The 16,006-nt window shown below is 44.2% G+C and overlaps 1 protein-coding gene across 1 annotated transcript in view; it reads right to left on the minus strand.

Annotated features, from left to right (window-relative positions):
* The window catches only part of GDPD5 (glycerophosphodiester phosphodiesterase domain containing 5), a 79,412-nt gene that overhangs the window by 29,867 nt on the left and 33,539 nt on the right, over positions 1–16,006 (minus strand). Inside the window, exons 6-11 of the mRNA XM_018571234.1 lie at positions 14,495–14,554; positions 12,915–13,013; positions 10,227–10,320; positions 8,504–8,649; positions 2,337–2,419; positions 1,133–1,283 (exon numbers count right to left, since the gene is read on the minus strand). Coding sequence (XP_018426736.1) covers positions 1,133–1,283; positions 2,337–2,419; positions 8,504–8,649; positions 10,227–10,320; positions 12,915–13,013; positions 14,495–14,554 — 633 coding nt within the window. The remainder of the gene's footprint in view (positions 1–1,132; positions 1,284–2,336; positions 2,420–8,503; positions 8,650–10,226; positions 10,321–12,914; positions 13,014–14,494; positions 14,555–16,006) is intronic.

Genomic DNA, 16,006 nt, shown 5'->3' on the forward strand with positions numbered 1-16,006 from the left:
CATTTCGTTTTCTGAAACCAGTAGAATGATCGGCTTTTCCAAAAAGCTGTAATTTTGTGTAATTCCAATACAAAGAAAAGAAACAAACATGAGAATGCCGACACATTTGTAATTGTAACAATTTTCTGCGCAAAGTGGTGCATTATCTGACCGAAATGCAGGGGTGCCAATATTTTTGGCCATTACTGTATAATGCCACACCAGCAATTTGACATACATTAATACCTTTAACTTTGGAAATTGAGGGATTCCCACCTATGCAGACCGGCAAAACACAGAGGATGGGATTTTGTTACTAGAACAGGGTGGTTCCAAAACTTTCACACCTCCCGTCCTGTTCTTGGACAGTCAACATCTGCCTTGACGCATTCCATGATTATTTGATTCAGGGGTCTGTGCCACCTTTGTGGATATAAATGTTGGAGTATCTTCCTTACATTGGAACTGAAGACTTGGTTTGGTAAAGCTACGAAGCACCAACATTCCAAGGCAAGTCTAGTTGAATGTGACTAACTACTACTGGCCACAACTGAATGATTTTATGTTGGAGCTTTCATGATAAATATAAGATTTTAACATATGATAAATATAAGAAAATGTGTTACTATAGCTCTGCACATGTTTGTGACTTTAGCCACTTTTGTGCAGATTGACTAAAAGCCGGCCATCATAGACATACCAGCTATTATATGGGACAAGGAAGACCATCAAGGACACCAGGTTGGAGCACTATTATACTATCACACAAGAGTATCAATAGTCCTTCCAAAGGTAAATTTTAAATGAATTATTAGAGAGGGGTTTTACATTACAGCTCTCCAAATTCACTAAGGACATTTTAGTTTTTTGGGTTTAGATAAAACTTTATTGTGCTCATGGCTGTGAACACCACTGTACTAGGTGGGCCATTGAAAGCCCCTGGTCTAAAGAACCCATGTTCAATCCAAACTTTCAGTCATGCGCAGGGAAACTTGGAAAAGTGACTGCACGTTGAAGCAAATTGGAATTCAATGGCCCATGAAAACACTTCTGGATTAAATACCGCCCTCCTCATTCAAAGAGAAACTCTTAAAAATGGAATGGTTGGCACCAGAGGCATGGTCAGTGTAGAAATAATAAATTGACTTGTTACCTTCAGAAACCAATCCCCGGCATTCAGTTTCTCTAGGATGGTCCAGTTGAGCATGGATGATGGTTCTGAGGCTAACTCTGGAAAGACTCGTTCGATGTTCGTGGTTCTTCGGAGGGTGCCATCATGCATGAGAAATGGAATCCCGTCATGGCTGGAGGAAAAGGACACAACATGCGCGTCATGGCTGTCTCATGAAAAAGAACTCTTTTAAAGCCCAATTCTGGGCTCTGTGCTTCCTTTCCCTTTATCCCCACCCCTCTCCTCCAAAGGTCCTTGTCAGCTGGATTTCATGTCTATTGTTTACTTACCTTTTTTCGGGTGTCTTTTAGTGGTCATGTGACATCCGGGGTCCTTTTCCTCTTCAACCTTCACCTTGGAGGTGGACGTTCGTGGAAGCTCAAGGAGCTTACAATCTAAGGTCCCTATCTCACAAGCAAATATACAGGGAGTGTGGGAGGACCCCGGAGGAAACATGCACAGGGAGAACATGCAAATTCCTTGCATATAGTGCCCTGACCGGAATGTGAACGGGTACCCTCAAGGCTGCAAGTATCACTATGCCACAGTGTGTGTTGAATATATTCAAATTGAGTTCAGAAAGAGATGTGAACTATGATACATTCTATGAACTATGATCAATAACACTCTTCGTGCCCTTGATGGCTATGCTCACGCCTTCACTGTATCTATAGAGGGAGCCATGGTGGTCACCCAGGCTGGACTTCAAACATGCCTGCCTTTGTTGATCGCCACTACATTGAGGTGGGGCTAGGAGTTTACAAAAGGAAGACAAGATTGTCTGTGCTTTCCTTTTCACCTCACATGAATACATGAACAACAATGGATTTCTGTCAAATCAGCAGGTATCTTCTGAAGTCTGAAAAAAAGAAAACTGATGCAGCCACCACATCTATAGACTGATGAGGATGCAATATATAACATTTTTGTTTTTGGGTTTAGATATGCTTCAGGGCAGGGAAGAGTTGGAACCTGTCAGTGCATGGAGAGACCATGTTGGTACTTTCCATTCTAGAGAGAAGTGCGATTATAGAGAGAAAGGACTGACAGAGGAACCTAATGGGACTTTCAGCGCTACAGACATGGGGGCGTAGCACAGTGGTGTATACTGTGACCTGTATTCCTATAAAGACTGGAAAGAATCAATAGACGTAAATAGACACCTTCACCTGTTGTATTTCCTTACCTTACCATGACATCTGCCTCCAGGCCGTACGTTTCGTGTTCTAGCGCCTTTTTAAAAGACATTATTGTGTTTTCTGGTGCAAGCTGAAATGAAAAACAAGTACGACATTATTATTTTGATGATGGTGTTGATGATGATGATTATTAATAGAGGGTATGGAAAACCACATACATTATTATAAGTGTGGGTTTGTTTTAACAAAATGAGACGAAAATAAGAATCAGGCAGACCAATCTGCCAGAATTAGTTCCCAAGATAGGCTGGACCATTATGATGAATAAGCCTTAAAGGGTAATTTCCACTTTTGCAGTCAAATTGGGATAACACGTATTTTATATTTGTTACATGTTCCCATTCACATAGAATAGCTTAAAACAATCCTTTATAGCTTTCCCCTTGTATTCAATGTTGAGGGGACTGGGGAGGTAATGTTTACCATAAGTTCTGTACACTGTAAGTCACACCACCTCACATGCAGTCTTAGCCTCAATACAGCAAAATAGAAACTGCTCGATGATCATTTTATGACACGCTGCAGTTAGTCATCATCACCAGCAGGGGGCTCCAGAGAACTGTATCTTCAGCAGTTTATACATTACAAGTCACTCAGCTCCACACACAGCTTTATGTACAAGCCTATCTCAATCCAGATTCTTTGGAACTCTAGAGTCTCCTTCCCATTTCCTATTTTTTTAAAACTTTATCACTTTTTTTTTTCTTTACTTATTTCTTCTTATTTTTTTTAATTTGTATTTAATTCTTTTTTTAATTCCTGGAGTTCTGCCCTTTTTTTGGATAGAGAAGGGGAGGATTGAAACCACTGTCCTCCACTCTTCACCAGTGTAAGCGGACCCTTCTTCCCTGGCGGCCAATGTAAGGGGACCCTTCTCAACTGAACCCCCATGTTAGGAGGCCCTCTTCCACTAAACGGTAATGAAAGAGGCCTTTTCTCCAATGACCACCTGTAAGCAGGATCTTGTTCCCTGATGCCAATGCAAGCGGGGCCGTTCCCCACTGACCACAAATGGAAGCAGGATCTTCTTCCCTGTCTGTAAATGGAAGGGGCTCTCCTCCACTCACCACCAATTTAAGACGACCCTTCTTCCCTGACTGCCCCTATCAGGGTGCCCTTTCCCAACTGACAACCAATGCCAGACTATGTCCCTCTCCCCTTCCTACCTGGTTTCAACTTTCAGCTGGCATGCAGCAATGTGTGCAAGACTTCAGGTAATTACCGCTTGCTGCTCTGAAAACATATTTTATGTTGAACAAATACGTGTCCTGAAGATTTATTTATTTTACATATTGGCTCTCTTCTATCATTCAACACTCACAGTAGCAAAGTGTTGAGGTGCAATGAGAAATCCATTCGGGTCTCTCTCAGCACCCTGGACACGTACGGGCCCTAGAGAGCGTCAGTCAATATATAATGGCTCTCAGATGTGCTCTTACAGTTTGGGAACGCCGTCTCTCCTCTTCAGAAAATCGCTATCCACAGCCATTAGTGTCTATTCTCGCTCCTTCAAGACTGACAAAATTGAGGTGTAATCAGCTCTGTGCGCCGGAGGACGGATCCGCCGATGTGTCTGCAAACCAGCTCCAGCTCTAATGAGGATGTTATTCACCTCTGGCGACCCCGAGCCACAATCATTCAAACACAAAGCCAATCAGCGCAGACAGACGTCTGTGTATATATGCCCGAGTGTATTTACCCAACGTGTACCGCCAGATGAGGAGGCACCAACTTATCTAAACGTCTGCCGGTACAGAACATCCACAGTGAGGGAAGTTTATAAGATCTGCTGTGCATCAGATTATTAATATTGTGCCCTTCATGTCACATTGTTACAGCATTGCTACCCCTGTATATCATTCAGCTGCACCTGCCCCCAACACACACCTTACAGCAATCTGCTATAGCAGAGCCCCCATGCAGCAAATTTGACAGCAGTGCCCCTGTAAAACAATATATGACAATGGTGCGTCCCCCCCCTCCCAATCTATGAATGCAGTGCACCCCCGTACAGCAGATTTGACAATGGTGCCCTCCCATACAACATTTTTGACAGCAGTGACCCCTATACAGCAGATGTGATAGCCCCTGTACAGCATATTTGACACCAGTAACCCCTGTATAGCAGATTTGGTGGCGGCGATGCCCCTGTACAGAAATCCATGACAGCGGCGCACCCCCGTACAGAAATCTATGACAGCGGCGCACCCCCATACAGAACTCTATGACAGCGGTACAGCAATCCATAACAGCGGCGCACCCCCGTACAGAAATCTATGACAGCGCTGCACCCACCTACAGAAATCTATGACAGCGGTGCACCCCTATAAAGAAATCTACCGCAGCGGTGCACCCCCATACAGCAATCTATAACAGTGCGACCCCGTACAGCAATCTATGACAAGGGTGCCCCCATACAACAATGGCGGAGGTGTCCCCCCAATCTATGACAGCATTGCACCCCCAAACAGCAATCTATGACAGTGCAGGCCCCCATACAGCAATCTATGACAGAAGAGCTTGCTCCCTCCCCCTGTAATCTATACAGTGCTTCACTTCCCCTGTATAGCAATATATGACAGCGGTGCCTCCACATGACAATCTGTTACAGCAGAGCCTCCCCGTACACCAATATGTTACACCAGAGCCGCCCCCCCATACAACACCCACCCCCACACCCTCTCTGCTGACACATAGCTGTCATCTGGCTCCCAATCTGTTGACTGTCTTCTCTCAAAACACTCGTTACAGTCTTTGTTACAGGAAAATCATAATAGTTTAAATTTTTTTAGTTTTTAAATGGATGTTAATTTCAGTATTTTCAATATACATGTACAGGCAGTCCCCGAGTTACATACATCCGACTTACATACGACCCCTACTTACAAACAGAGGCTATTACTGTACAGCAGGGGGTCCCAGGCTGCAGCCAAAGTGTACCGTGCAGCATCTCAGTAGTTCTAATGCTACCGCGCTCGTGCTGATGAGTGCCCGCCTTTTTGCGTCTGGTTTGTAGTACTGTATGTACATTACAGGAAGTTGGCTCTTGTTAGACGTGCAGACGAGGGGTGCCCGCCTCTTCTTCCAGGTCACTGTGAGGTTTTTACTGCTGTCTGTATCCTCATTAAAAAGATTTAATCTCACTTGCTGTCCTTGAGACAACAGGAAGTGAAAAGAAATCTACCCCTAGGAAGGGAAATTCCCTCCTGTAAGAGTTATCATGGTAAACAGGAGTCTCCCCTTAAGCTTCATCACCAATCCTTGTTTCCACGACAACCCAAAATGTTCAAAATCCAATTGTCACAGGGACAGAAAGTGAGGTGAAATCTTCTGAACAGGGGCGCACACAGCAAAACAAATGTTACAGGGGGTAAACCCTTCACTATGCTATCCAAAACGAAAAACAATTTTTTGGCTGGAGTTACACTTCAAAAAAATTTACCTGTTCCAACTTACATACAAATTCAACTTAAGAACAAACCTACAGTCCCTATCTTGTTCGTAACCCGGGGATTGTCTGTACATACCCACATACAATTGTTAACATTTAAGGCAAAACAAAAGAATCCCAGAGAACCACGGGTTCTGCACGCCACACGGATCTGTACGGGCCGACACTTAGGCCCCGTTCACATATAGCGAATTGTCACGCGATTTCCGCCGCGATATCGCGCATTTTTGCCGCGCGATATCGCAAGAAGTCGCTGGCCAATGTTATTCAATGGAGCTGTCTTAACTCCATGTCGCGAGTCGCTCGTCGCGGTCGCAAGTCGCTTCTACCGGACCCTTTTTTCGGCGGATTTTGCGCGATTTTGCTTTTTTTCTATGGAGCCCGACGGAGAAGGTCGCGCTACCGTCGCTGGATCGTCGCTGGAACGTCGCCCCGAAAGTCACGCTATCCCGGCCGCGGCAAAGGTATGTCGCTATATGTGAATGGGGCCTTAGTGTGAATGAGGTCTTACCATGATCAGTGTTTGTTTAGAGAAAAAATGAATGTTACTGCAGATAAAAAGAACAACATTTATAGATTCATTTATCCTCCTAAAAGTCCCCGTTCACACCAGGGCGTTTGTAGCTCGTATTTGTCAGCATGGAAAAGCTCCGCATAGCGTCACGCTGAAGAAAAGTCTCAGCATAGCGTCGCGCTGAAGAAAAGAGCGTCCTTTTTGGGCAGATCAGCGCGAGTAGGAATATATCGCGCTGAACTCCCCAAAAAGAGACGCATACTTACAGGCTTGTGCGGAGCTTTTCCCTGCTGACAAATACGAGCAAGAAAAGCCGGCGATGTGAACGGGCACTAAAATTAGGATTCGAATACCGAGCATTGTCAAGACAAATTTGCACTTTTTAAATGCAACACTACAAATAAAGAAATAACAAAACAATGGGAGAGGAGAAAGATGAGGGGGAGGGGAGTTGATTAATAGTGGTTAGGGAAAACTAATGGTTAGTAAGGGGTTTAATAAGAACAAATCTGATTTATTACATTTTTATTTTATTTATTTTTTAAAGCTTTTTTTAAAATAACTGGTCAGGTTGCCGACATATGCAGATCAAATGTAATGTTACTTTGTATCTCCCTATCTCCTGACTGAACAATGTTTAAAAAGAAATGTCTTTTTCTCATCAGCATCTATTACATCTCCTGTAATTTCCAAAGCAACTCTCCGCTAATGCCAGGTGGGGAAACAGCGATGGGGCAGAAGGACAAGGCGTACTAAACTCCCTGTGTACTTCCATTAAAGCAAAACTCCGGGTAACATGTTTCTTAACCCTTGCAGTGGGGCTACCCCCATGCTACAAAGGTTAAGTGCTCATTTTTGTCTAGGTGCAAAGATAAAAAAAGCTATACTCACACGATCCATGGAACCGGCCTGCTCTTAGGTCGGTCCCTGGAGCCTCTCTCCTCCGTTGCAGCGGTCTAAGGATCCTTGAGTCACCATGTGATGTACACTGTGTATAGCAGTGGTTCTCAACCTTTCTAGGGCCGGGACCCCTTGGTAACATTTGCCAAGTTGTGGTGACCCCCAACGGAGCGCTGGAACAAGAATTAGTAAGGTGCTCTGTCTCCATGCAGCCTTCTCAGCCCCAGCACTGCTTAGACGCCCGCCTCCTGCAGAGCTCACATTGTATGGGAGGCAGGAAGACAGCAGCGGCTGTGGATAGAAAAGGCCTGCTGTGCACACTGCACAGGGAGTGTGTATAGCGACACTTTTATATTCACAGCCTCTGCTGTCCTCCCACTGACACTGCTGCGCTAGGAGGAGGCTGAGGAGCCTCTCACTTAGCACAGCAGAAGTGGATGCTGCGACCCCCTCAACAGTCAGTTGCGACCCGCAGGTTGAGAACCGCTGGTGTATAGGATATGAGGACACCTAATGACATACCATTGCTGCAGCAGACGAGGAGACAGACCGGAGGGAGCGCTGTCACAGCCAGCCGGATGCAAGGTTCGGGTGAATTAAAAATGTTTTTTTCTTTAACCTAGACAAAAATAAGCACTTAACCCTTTCAGTGTGAGAATAGCCCCACTGCAAGAAACATTTTACCCGGATTTGTTCTTTAAGATTACTTTGGCCATGCTTCCACAATTGATTAACCCCAGACCCTTTTCTCCCAAAGCATTTGTTTTTGGGGGGTTTTTCGGCAGTGTCTTGGGTGTTATATCTTTTAGGTTTTGTAGTATACCTCAAAGTATTATACATCATTGTTTTCAGGACACAAAGGACTTTAACTCTGATAGCAATTTCTGAAAAAAAAAAAATATATATATACATACACACACACACATTTGTACTTTTTTAATGGCGGGGGTGGAGTCTGGATCTGGTCAGTGGCAACCTGATCCAGCCCCCACAGGCAGCAGCTGACCACACACTGTGGTGCAGTGCATTGCAGTACAATTCTACCACCGTACACCTGATGCACCAGAATGCATGAAAACAGGTGTAGGTGCGGGTCAGATTTTGAAGTCCGTTATGGCAGACCCTTTCAAATAAATGAGCTGCCTTACTTCAACGTTTTTAGGACCACACAGGAGTGAATGGGCCTCTTGTTTTTTTATTATGTGCACTTCTACTGACGCATTTTTCAAGGTAACTGGTTCTACAGAAATTTTTCAAGGTAACTGGTTCTCTTCAGGTGCAATGCTTACCATTGGTGCACCTCGATGGCCAATGATCCAGGGTTTTGGTCCCAGATCCTTCCGATCCATGATACAGGGGGAGTAGATGGTGAGGGGGACGAGGTACAGTGCAATGACTACAGCCAAATATGCCAGGATGAGACAAATCTGGAAAACTGGGGGGAAAAAAAAATAACATTATTAGAAAACTGTATGCATAATGTTCTGAATTTTTCCATTTATATAAAGATTATTCTAAGGACATACTCCCCTCTTGGTGATAAAAAACATATGTTCTCCAGAGGTGCGATATACCCAGCCAGGATTGGGAAGACATGGAGGTCACAGCAGGAACGTCCTCTGGATTGCTTAGTGGTAGGCTCTGCCGGTTATAATCACCCGAACAGTCCCAGGGATGTAGAGATGCAGCCAGAACATCAAACACATACCGTATTTGCCGGCGTATAAGGCGACTGGGTGTATAAGACGACCCCCTAATTTTCCACCTAAAACATAGGTTTTGGGCTATACTCGTCATATAAGACTTCCGAGGCAACACCATTTAAAAACATCATGGATGGATGTGCGGTAATACTGTATGTACGGTACAGTATGTAGTACTGTATCTACATATAGTATACCGCGCTGAGCCAATCATGGCGAGCGATGTATTCTATTAATGAATACAAAGCCTGCTTGGATTGGCAGAGGTTGTGTACATCGCTCGCCGTGATTGGCTCAGCGCGGTATACTATATGTAGATACAGTACTACATACTGTACCGTACATACAGTATTACCGCACATCCATCGGGCTGACAGATTAGGGATGTTCGTTTTGGGCCAGCTTGGCCCAAACGAACTAAAGGTATACATTGTATACACCGCGTATAAGACGGCCCCCGATTTTCGAGGGATGTTCTTAAGTATAAAAAGTAGTCTTATACGCCAGCAAATACAGTATATATATTTTTACACTTCATGCAGTGACTTGGCATGAGGGTGGGCACCCTGACCGAATAGGAAGACTTTGCCTTTCAGTGCAAGGTCCGTTATAAAGTGTATTTCAACTATTGCAGTCAAATTTGAAGAAAAAAACCTCCAATCGTTTGTGTGTTCCCATTCACACAGCATACCGAAAAATTATTTGTAAAAAAAATTATTTACTTTTTTTTTTTTACGATCAGGGAAGCTGAGCTGGGAGAGTTGGAGCTGTTCAGAACCATGATGACTAAGTGTTAGGGCAAATAAGCAATAATATGTAAATAAAACTTTGCTGGGCAATTTATATTTGTTTGATCTAGACTCATTTAAAAAAAAAAAAGTTTACTACTACTTTGTTATGCTCTGTGAATTAGAAACATGTCCCATATATAAAGCAGGGGCACCCCGAGGCTGGGTGTCAGCCCGGCGTAATGTCATCACGTATGCGCGTGATGTTGCCATGCGGGGTCGTCTTATTGACGTCTGCCGGTGGCCATCTTGGTGATGGACGTTGGCAGAGAGAGGAGGGGACGTTCATGCCTCATCCTACCAGGTCCCCTCCTCTCTCCTGACACTGACGGGCTCCCGGTCCGTGACCGAGTGCCACGACTTTTCATAGGGGGTGACACCAAAATGACCGTCAGTCATTCTGGTGTCAACTTTTGACGCCACTGTATAAAGTAGGTGTTATCGCAATCTGGTTGCAAAAGTGGATATAAACTTTAAGGCGAGTATTAAACTAAAACTAGCGATGGCCATAAAATACTCACCGGCCTTTTCTGACCGTGCAAATTGACCGGCGATGATCCACGCCAGCATAGTAATGCCAACCAGGGCCCCAATGTGCAAAAATGGAGCCGTCGCCTGCAAGAAAGTGATATCAGTTATAACCTGAGATTTGAAGCAAAACGTAAAATACAGAGCTCAAAATGTCTTCATCTTACGTTCAGATTATTCTGTTTCTTATACAAATAATCCTCGATTGATGCAACACCTTGTATCTGATGGCTATTTCTGGATGGCGTGCAGTGGAATCATCTTATCCCATTGGGGAAATTTGGCTTGACAACACAATGGCTTTGTTGACACTGGCTCAGAAGTAGGGAGAATTCTTTTTAATAGGATCACAGGCATCAATAAAATCCTTGATATAGTTGTGGAGATGAAGAGCACTGGCTCACCTTTTGGGACGGAAGTTACTTATTCTTATCCTACTCCTAGACTGTGCTCTGGCATAAAGCAGATGTCTGTGTTTTCCGGGATGAGCATGCTTGGAGTAGTGAGGCCCAGGGCTGTCCCTATAATGAGTGGGATCACAGTGGAGATAACAGTGCTAGCTCTTCTTTTGGGATGTTGTTTATTTGTAACATACACCTAGGCTGTGCTCTGGCAACAAAGGAGCAGTCTGCAGGTTCCTGGATGAGCATGTTTGGAGTGGTGAGGCCCAGGGCTGTCCCTATAATGAGTGGGATCACAGACATCAATAAAAACTTTGGTAGAGTAGTGGAGATGAAGAGGGCTAGATCTCCTTTTGGGAAGGAAGTTATTTATTCTTAACATACACCTAGGCTGTGCTCTGGCATAAAATAGCGGCCTCTGGGTTCCTGGATGAGCATGCTTGGCCATCCCTATAATGAGGCATTTAGAGTTATCCCATCGCACTCCAAACCAACATATCTTAATGTGTAGCTTATGGGGGCTGAAATGGCCAACGGATGGCATTGTAAGACTGGATAAGATAGTGAGGTCACCAGCACGCCAGGATCCACTTGATCGATCCGTCTTTTATTGATGTTTAGATAAACATGGTGTCACAAGCAAATGCAATGTTTCGGAAGCACATGCGGTCCCTTCGTCAGGCAAAACAATGTGAAAGTCACTGCACTATCCGTTATAATGAGGCAGCCTGAGGCTGTTGCTTCAGGCGGCATCTCTTCGGGTTATTGCGGCCAGAGTGTCCCAGGTTGCTCAGAGACGGGCGGGGAGATATGCAAGGACCATACACATCTCACCGACCAGCTCTTAGCACCCTGGACGCTCTGGCTGGTGTACCACCAAGCTCCTAGCAATTATTACCACCAATGGTTGTCAGGAGCTGAATAGGACGCTATGGCCAGTGTCTCACCCAGCTCCTGGCAACCATTACAACCAATTACAATTTCAACGACAGTTATTTTACTGCCCTCATTAAAACAACTGAATTGTGAGGAAGACAGACGGTTGCTTTATTGTGGTTATTGCGCGCTGTATTGCCATTACTGACAAATCCAGGTTTGCAGATTCTCCTTCTAATGTTTACAACACTGCAATCACTGACCAATACTGCTGTGATAAAACCTCAATCGCATATTAAATTGTCCCATGTTGTATCCTTGAAAAAATCCTGCAGAAAAAGTACAGAAAAATACATGATGATCTGCCAGAAATGCCGGCAGCTCCCCAGTCTTGTTGTAAGCTGACATTTTTTTAGAAGGGAGCGGTGTCAGCCCTTCCCAGTTGTCTTTTGCTAAACTTTTCAAAGCCACTCATATCCTATTATGCACAACATCAAGACTTGTATTTCCCAAGGTAAGACCTAGGAGGGCTAATTAGACTCCTCAAGATAATAGTGTGGTAAGGACACAGGACAGCTCTGAATTTCTGGCATTAGCAAACATTCGGTTTGAAATCAGACACAAAGCGCGCATTTTTTTGTATGTTGCGTTTCACTGTAGAGCAGGTATGCTCTGTACATGGGTTGGGATGCCATTGAAAGTGAACGGCCCCATAACACATTGCACTGTGCTTGGTGTCAGGGATGTACCTTGGCCTTTCAACGTCTGAGGTGGTGGTATGGGGGAGTTGTTGCTGGCGGTGCATGCTTGGCAGGGGGGGAACATGGGTGCATGCTAATGGGGGGTCGATGGCCTTTGCATTAACCAGCTCTGTATGGCGTCCCACCAAGCTCACTAACATTACTGGTTTCCAGGAGCTGTACTAAGCATCCTGCTCAGCTCCTGGCAACCAGTGACGTCCCTTGTTGCCAGGAGCTCGGTAGGACACCGGCCAGAGTATCCCAGGATGCTAAGAGCTGGACAGGAGGAGATATGTATGGCCTTTACACATCTCCCCACCCGGCTCTGATCAATCAGGGATGCTCTGGCCAGAAAGGGGGGCAGCAGACACACTAACACTAACACAGCCGCTCTGCCTGCATCCCCCCTATGTGTCAAAAAGAGGTGCCGCTTGAGACAACAGCTTCAGGCTGCCTCATTAAAGGGATGGCCCTGCCTGGTGTAATACTGTGCAGCCGTTGCTGCAACACAAGGGTATCAATGGCCTTCAGAATAACTATTTGTTTTGGGTTTCCTGTTTTTTTTACTGACTTTTTACACACACACAAACACACATATTAAGTACTCACTGTGCACACGAATAAAAGTTCCTTCCCCAGATAAGAATAACCTGTAACAAGTTACCTGGAAGGAAATTATTAGGACGTCCCATTCTTCTTCCCACAATTGTTCTATGGATGCCATGGCTACGACTGTAGCGATCAGAACAGAAGCAAGGCAAGCCTGGAAAACAGAGAAAACCCTATTAAGAAGTCAGTCCACCCAAAACGGTGGATTTTTTAGGACCGTTTCCCAGTCCTGCGTTTTAGGTGCAGAGTGCTTTAGATGAATTTTAGTTTTTTTTGTCAGCATTCAGCACGTGTCAGCATTCATGGAAGGTGTGATTTGCTTGCCCAAACTTTGACATCGATAAAAACCCAAGTCCCTAACCCCTCCCCCACTCCATCCTAAAACAAAATAACACAAAACCATTGTGAAAACCTGATTAACTCTCTCTCTCGATAGTGGAAGTCGAAACGAGGCTACATTGGGCATTCTCTAATGAGCAACTGATAGCAAAACTACCAGATACAATGCCAAAATGTAATCAAATATGGAAGCCGTAGAAAATAATATTTTCCCACCGGCCTTTGGTTGACGCCTTATAGGTGTATGACCTTAAGTAAGCCGAGTGGTTGCTTTCGCTGGTAACTCAGAATCTCAGGGGCGCTCCTTCTCTGTTCTTCCTCTAGCCCCCGTTTTCCCATCTCTACTCCTTCTCTCTCCTTTCACCTTCCTCCTCTATTTCTGAGGAAACCATCTAGGTTCGTACATCTGTCCGGACATCTAAGCGGTGTGGTCAATGTGATACATTATTATCACAAATCCTTGCATGTATGATCATTTGTATGATGTATAGAACTAGTTATGTATTTGATATTTTTGTATGCCGTGTCTTGTATCTCAAAAACTCAAATATTGAACATGAAAAAAAAAAGTTTTTGTCTAGAGTTGTCTAGAATTTAAACTATATTAAAATCATAGCCACTAAAATGCTTTACATTTGTAGTGAAAATGTTTGCCTTAAGCAGGAAACAACATGCATCTATCACAAGCAAAATATTCATTGTACATTCAAACTATATAAACCATATGGCCAAATGAGTGTGGTCACCTGACCTACACAGCTATACAACAAGCTTGTTGAACATTCCATTCCAAAACCACAGCCATTAATATGGCGTTCCCCCCAACCTTGTGGCTCTAACGGTCTCCACCATTCTAGAAAGACTTTCCACAAGATGTTGGAGTGTATCTGTGGGTATTTGTGCCCAGGGAGCCAGAAAAGCATTTGTGAGGTCAGATACTGACTGATGTTGGATGAGTGGATCTGGATCACAATTGGCATTCTGATTCATTCCAAAGGTGCTCAGTAGAGTTGAGGTCAGGGCTCTGTACAGGCCACTTAAGTTCCTCCACACCAAACTTATCAAACTACGTCTTTATGAAGCTGGCTTTGTACACAGGGTACAGTCATGGTGGAAGAGAAATGGGCACAAGGTTGGAAGTGCACAATTGTCTAAAATGTCTTTGTATGCTGCAGCAATAATCGTACCCTCCACTGGAAACACCTGAACTCAGTAATTTGGAGGTTTTGTCCATAAACCTTTGGCCATATAGTGTATCATTAGAAATATTAGTTTCCCCCAGGCCTTTGTAGTCACCTTGTGAAGCCAGTGTATGTTCATTTGCTGTCCTACAGCAATGTGGCATAGTGCTAGTATCTGGAAAAAGAGAAACACAATTAAGAGCGAGCAAATCAAACGGCAACATGAAATCTGCTATAAACTCATCACACGAAATCCGCGTACACATAATGTTCCTCCTGTTACTGAGATAATGAATTGGAGGATTATTAAAGAAGCAATCCTGTGAAGTACACACTGGACAAATGATGAATAAGCATATACAGTAGGGATGCACCTATACCGTTTTTTCAGTATCGAGTACAAGTATGAATATTTTGCTTTCGGTACTCGCCGATACCGGCTGTTCAGCCGGCTCCATGCTGATTGGCTGGCAATCTGGATCCCGGGGAGACCAGCCTAATCATGAGCTCAGATCATTCAGAAAATAAGGATATTAGCAAAAAGCCATTTAAACAGATGGGAAGCTATCAGCAATGGAAGAATATCGGGGAACATTACAGCCAATCAAGGTAGGTGTTCCCTACAAGCAAATCCTTGCATTTTCATAATCTTATATTAAGGAGCCCCACATCCCCAGGTTAAAGAAACACTAGGTTAAAGAAATTAGAAGAAAAAGTAGTAAGAAGGTCAAAATATTTTCCCCCTTATACCCCAGTTTCCGGCACCCTCTCTTGGATGAGGGTGACATCACTGGCCCCCGTGGTCCTGGGTAAGTCAAGGGTCCAAAACTCTGAAAAAATTAGCTTCTGTAGAATACAGAACTGTAATCTTATGGGATTTGTGGTACTCAGCTATCCCATGACCTTGAAAAATGGCCCAGTGACATTTCCACAACTACAGGAAGCAGACAAATTCTATGATCCAATGCCTCCCTTTTAAATGTAACATTTCACTTGACTCAATGTGTTGATTGATTTATCTACAAAGTTCTAATAGCTCTTCTACCAACCAGAACCCAGCATTCGGGGCTTGCAGCCAGGTACCGGAGGACATTTTCTTTTTTTTTTTTTGAAACATTGACCTTTAAATAATCTTCTCCGGGCCCGAGACCTGAACTACCGGAGCATTAAGCTGATGCAATATCTCTATATGATCCCTCCATTATCCCATGAATATTTAAAGGCTTGTTGATGGATCACAGCAATAGAAAATGCGTTTAGCGAATGTTTAATCCCAGCCCACCACTAAAGCTCTACGAGCAAATAAAACAGCATAATTACAGCGGTACATTGTTAAACGTTGGACGCATACAAACCACCCAACATTAAGGGGGCACGAAGGTGACCGATGCAAATGAGAACAAAATGTAATTAAGAATAAAACTGGCAATTACGAAGAGAGCTGCTCCGTTATTTACATTTACAGCGGCCTTTCCTTTTCACACTTTACTTTATGAACAGTACTGCATTGGGTTTCTTGAAGATCTTAAAGCAGTCTCAAAGTACCGGCCCGCTATCACAAGTTACTTTTGGCGTGCAGGCAGGGCTGCCGATAGAGGGGTAGAGCCGGCCCGCCTATACGGGGCCC

The sequence above is a fragment of the Nanorana parkeri genome, unplaced genomic scaffold (assembly GCF_000935625.1).
Source record: "Nanorana parkeri isolate BGI_ZX_2015 unplaced genomic scaffold, ASM93562v1 scaffold1708, whole genome shotgun sequence".
Classification (NCBI taxonomy): Eukaryota; Metazoa; Chordata; class Amphibia; order Anura; family Dicroglossidae; genus Nanorana; species Nanorana parkeri.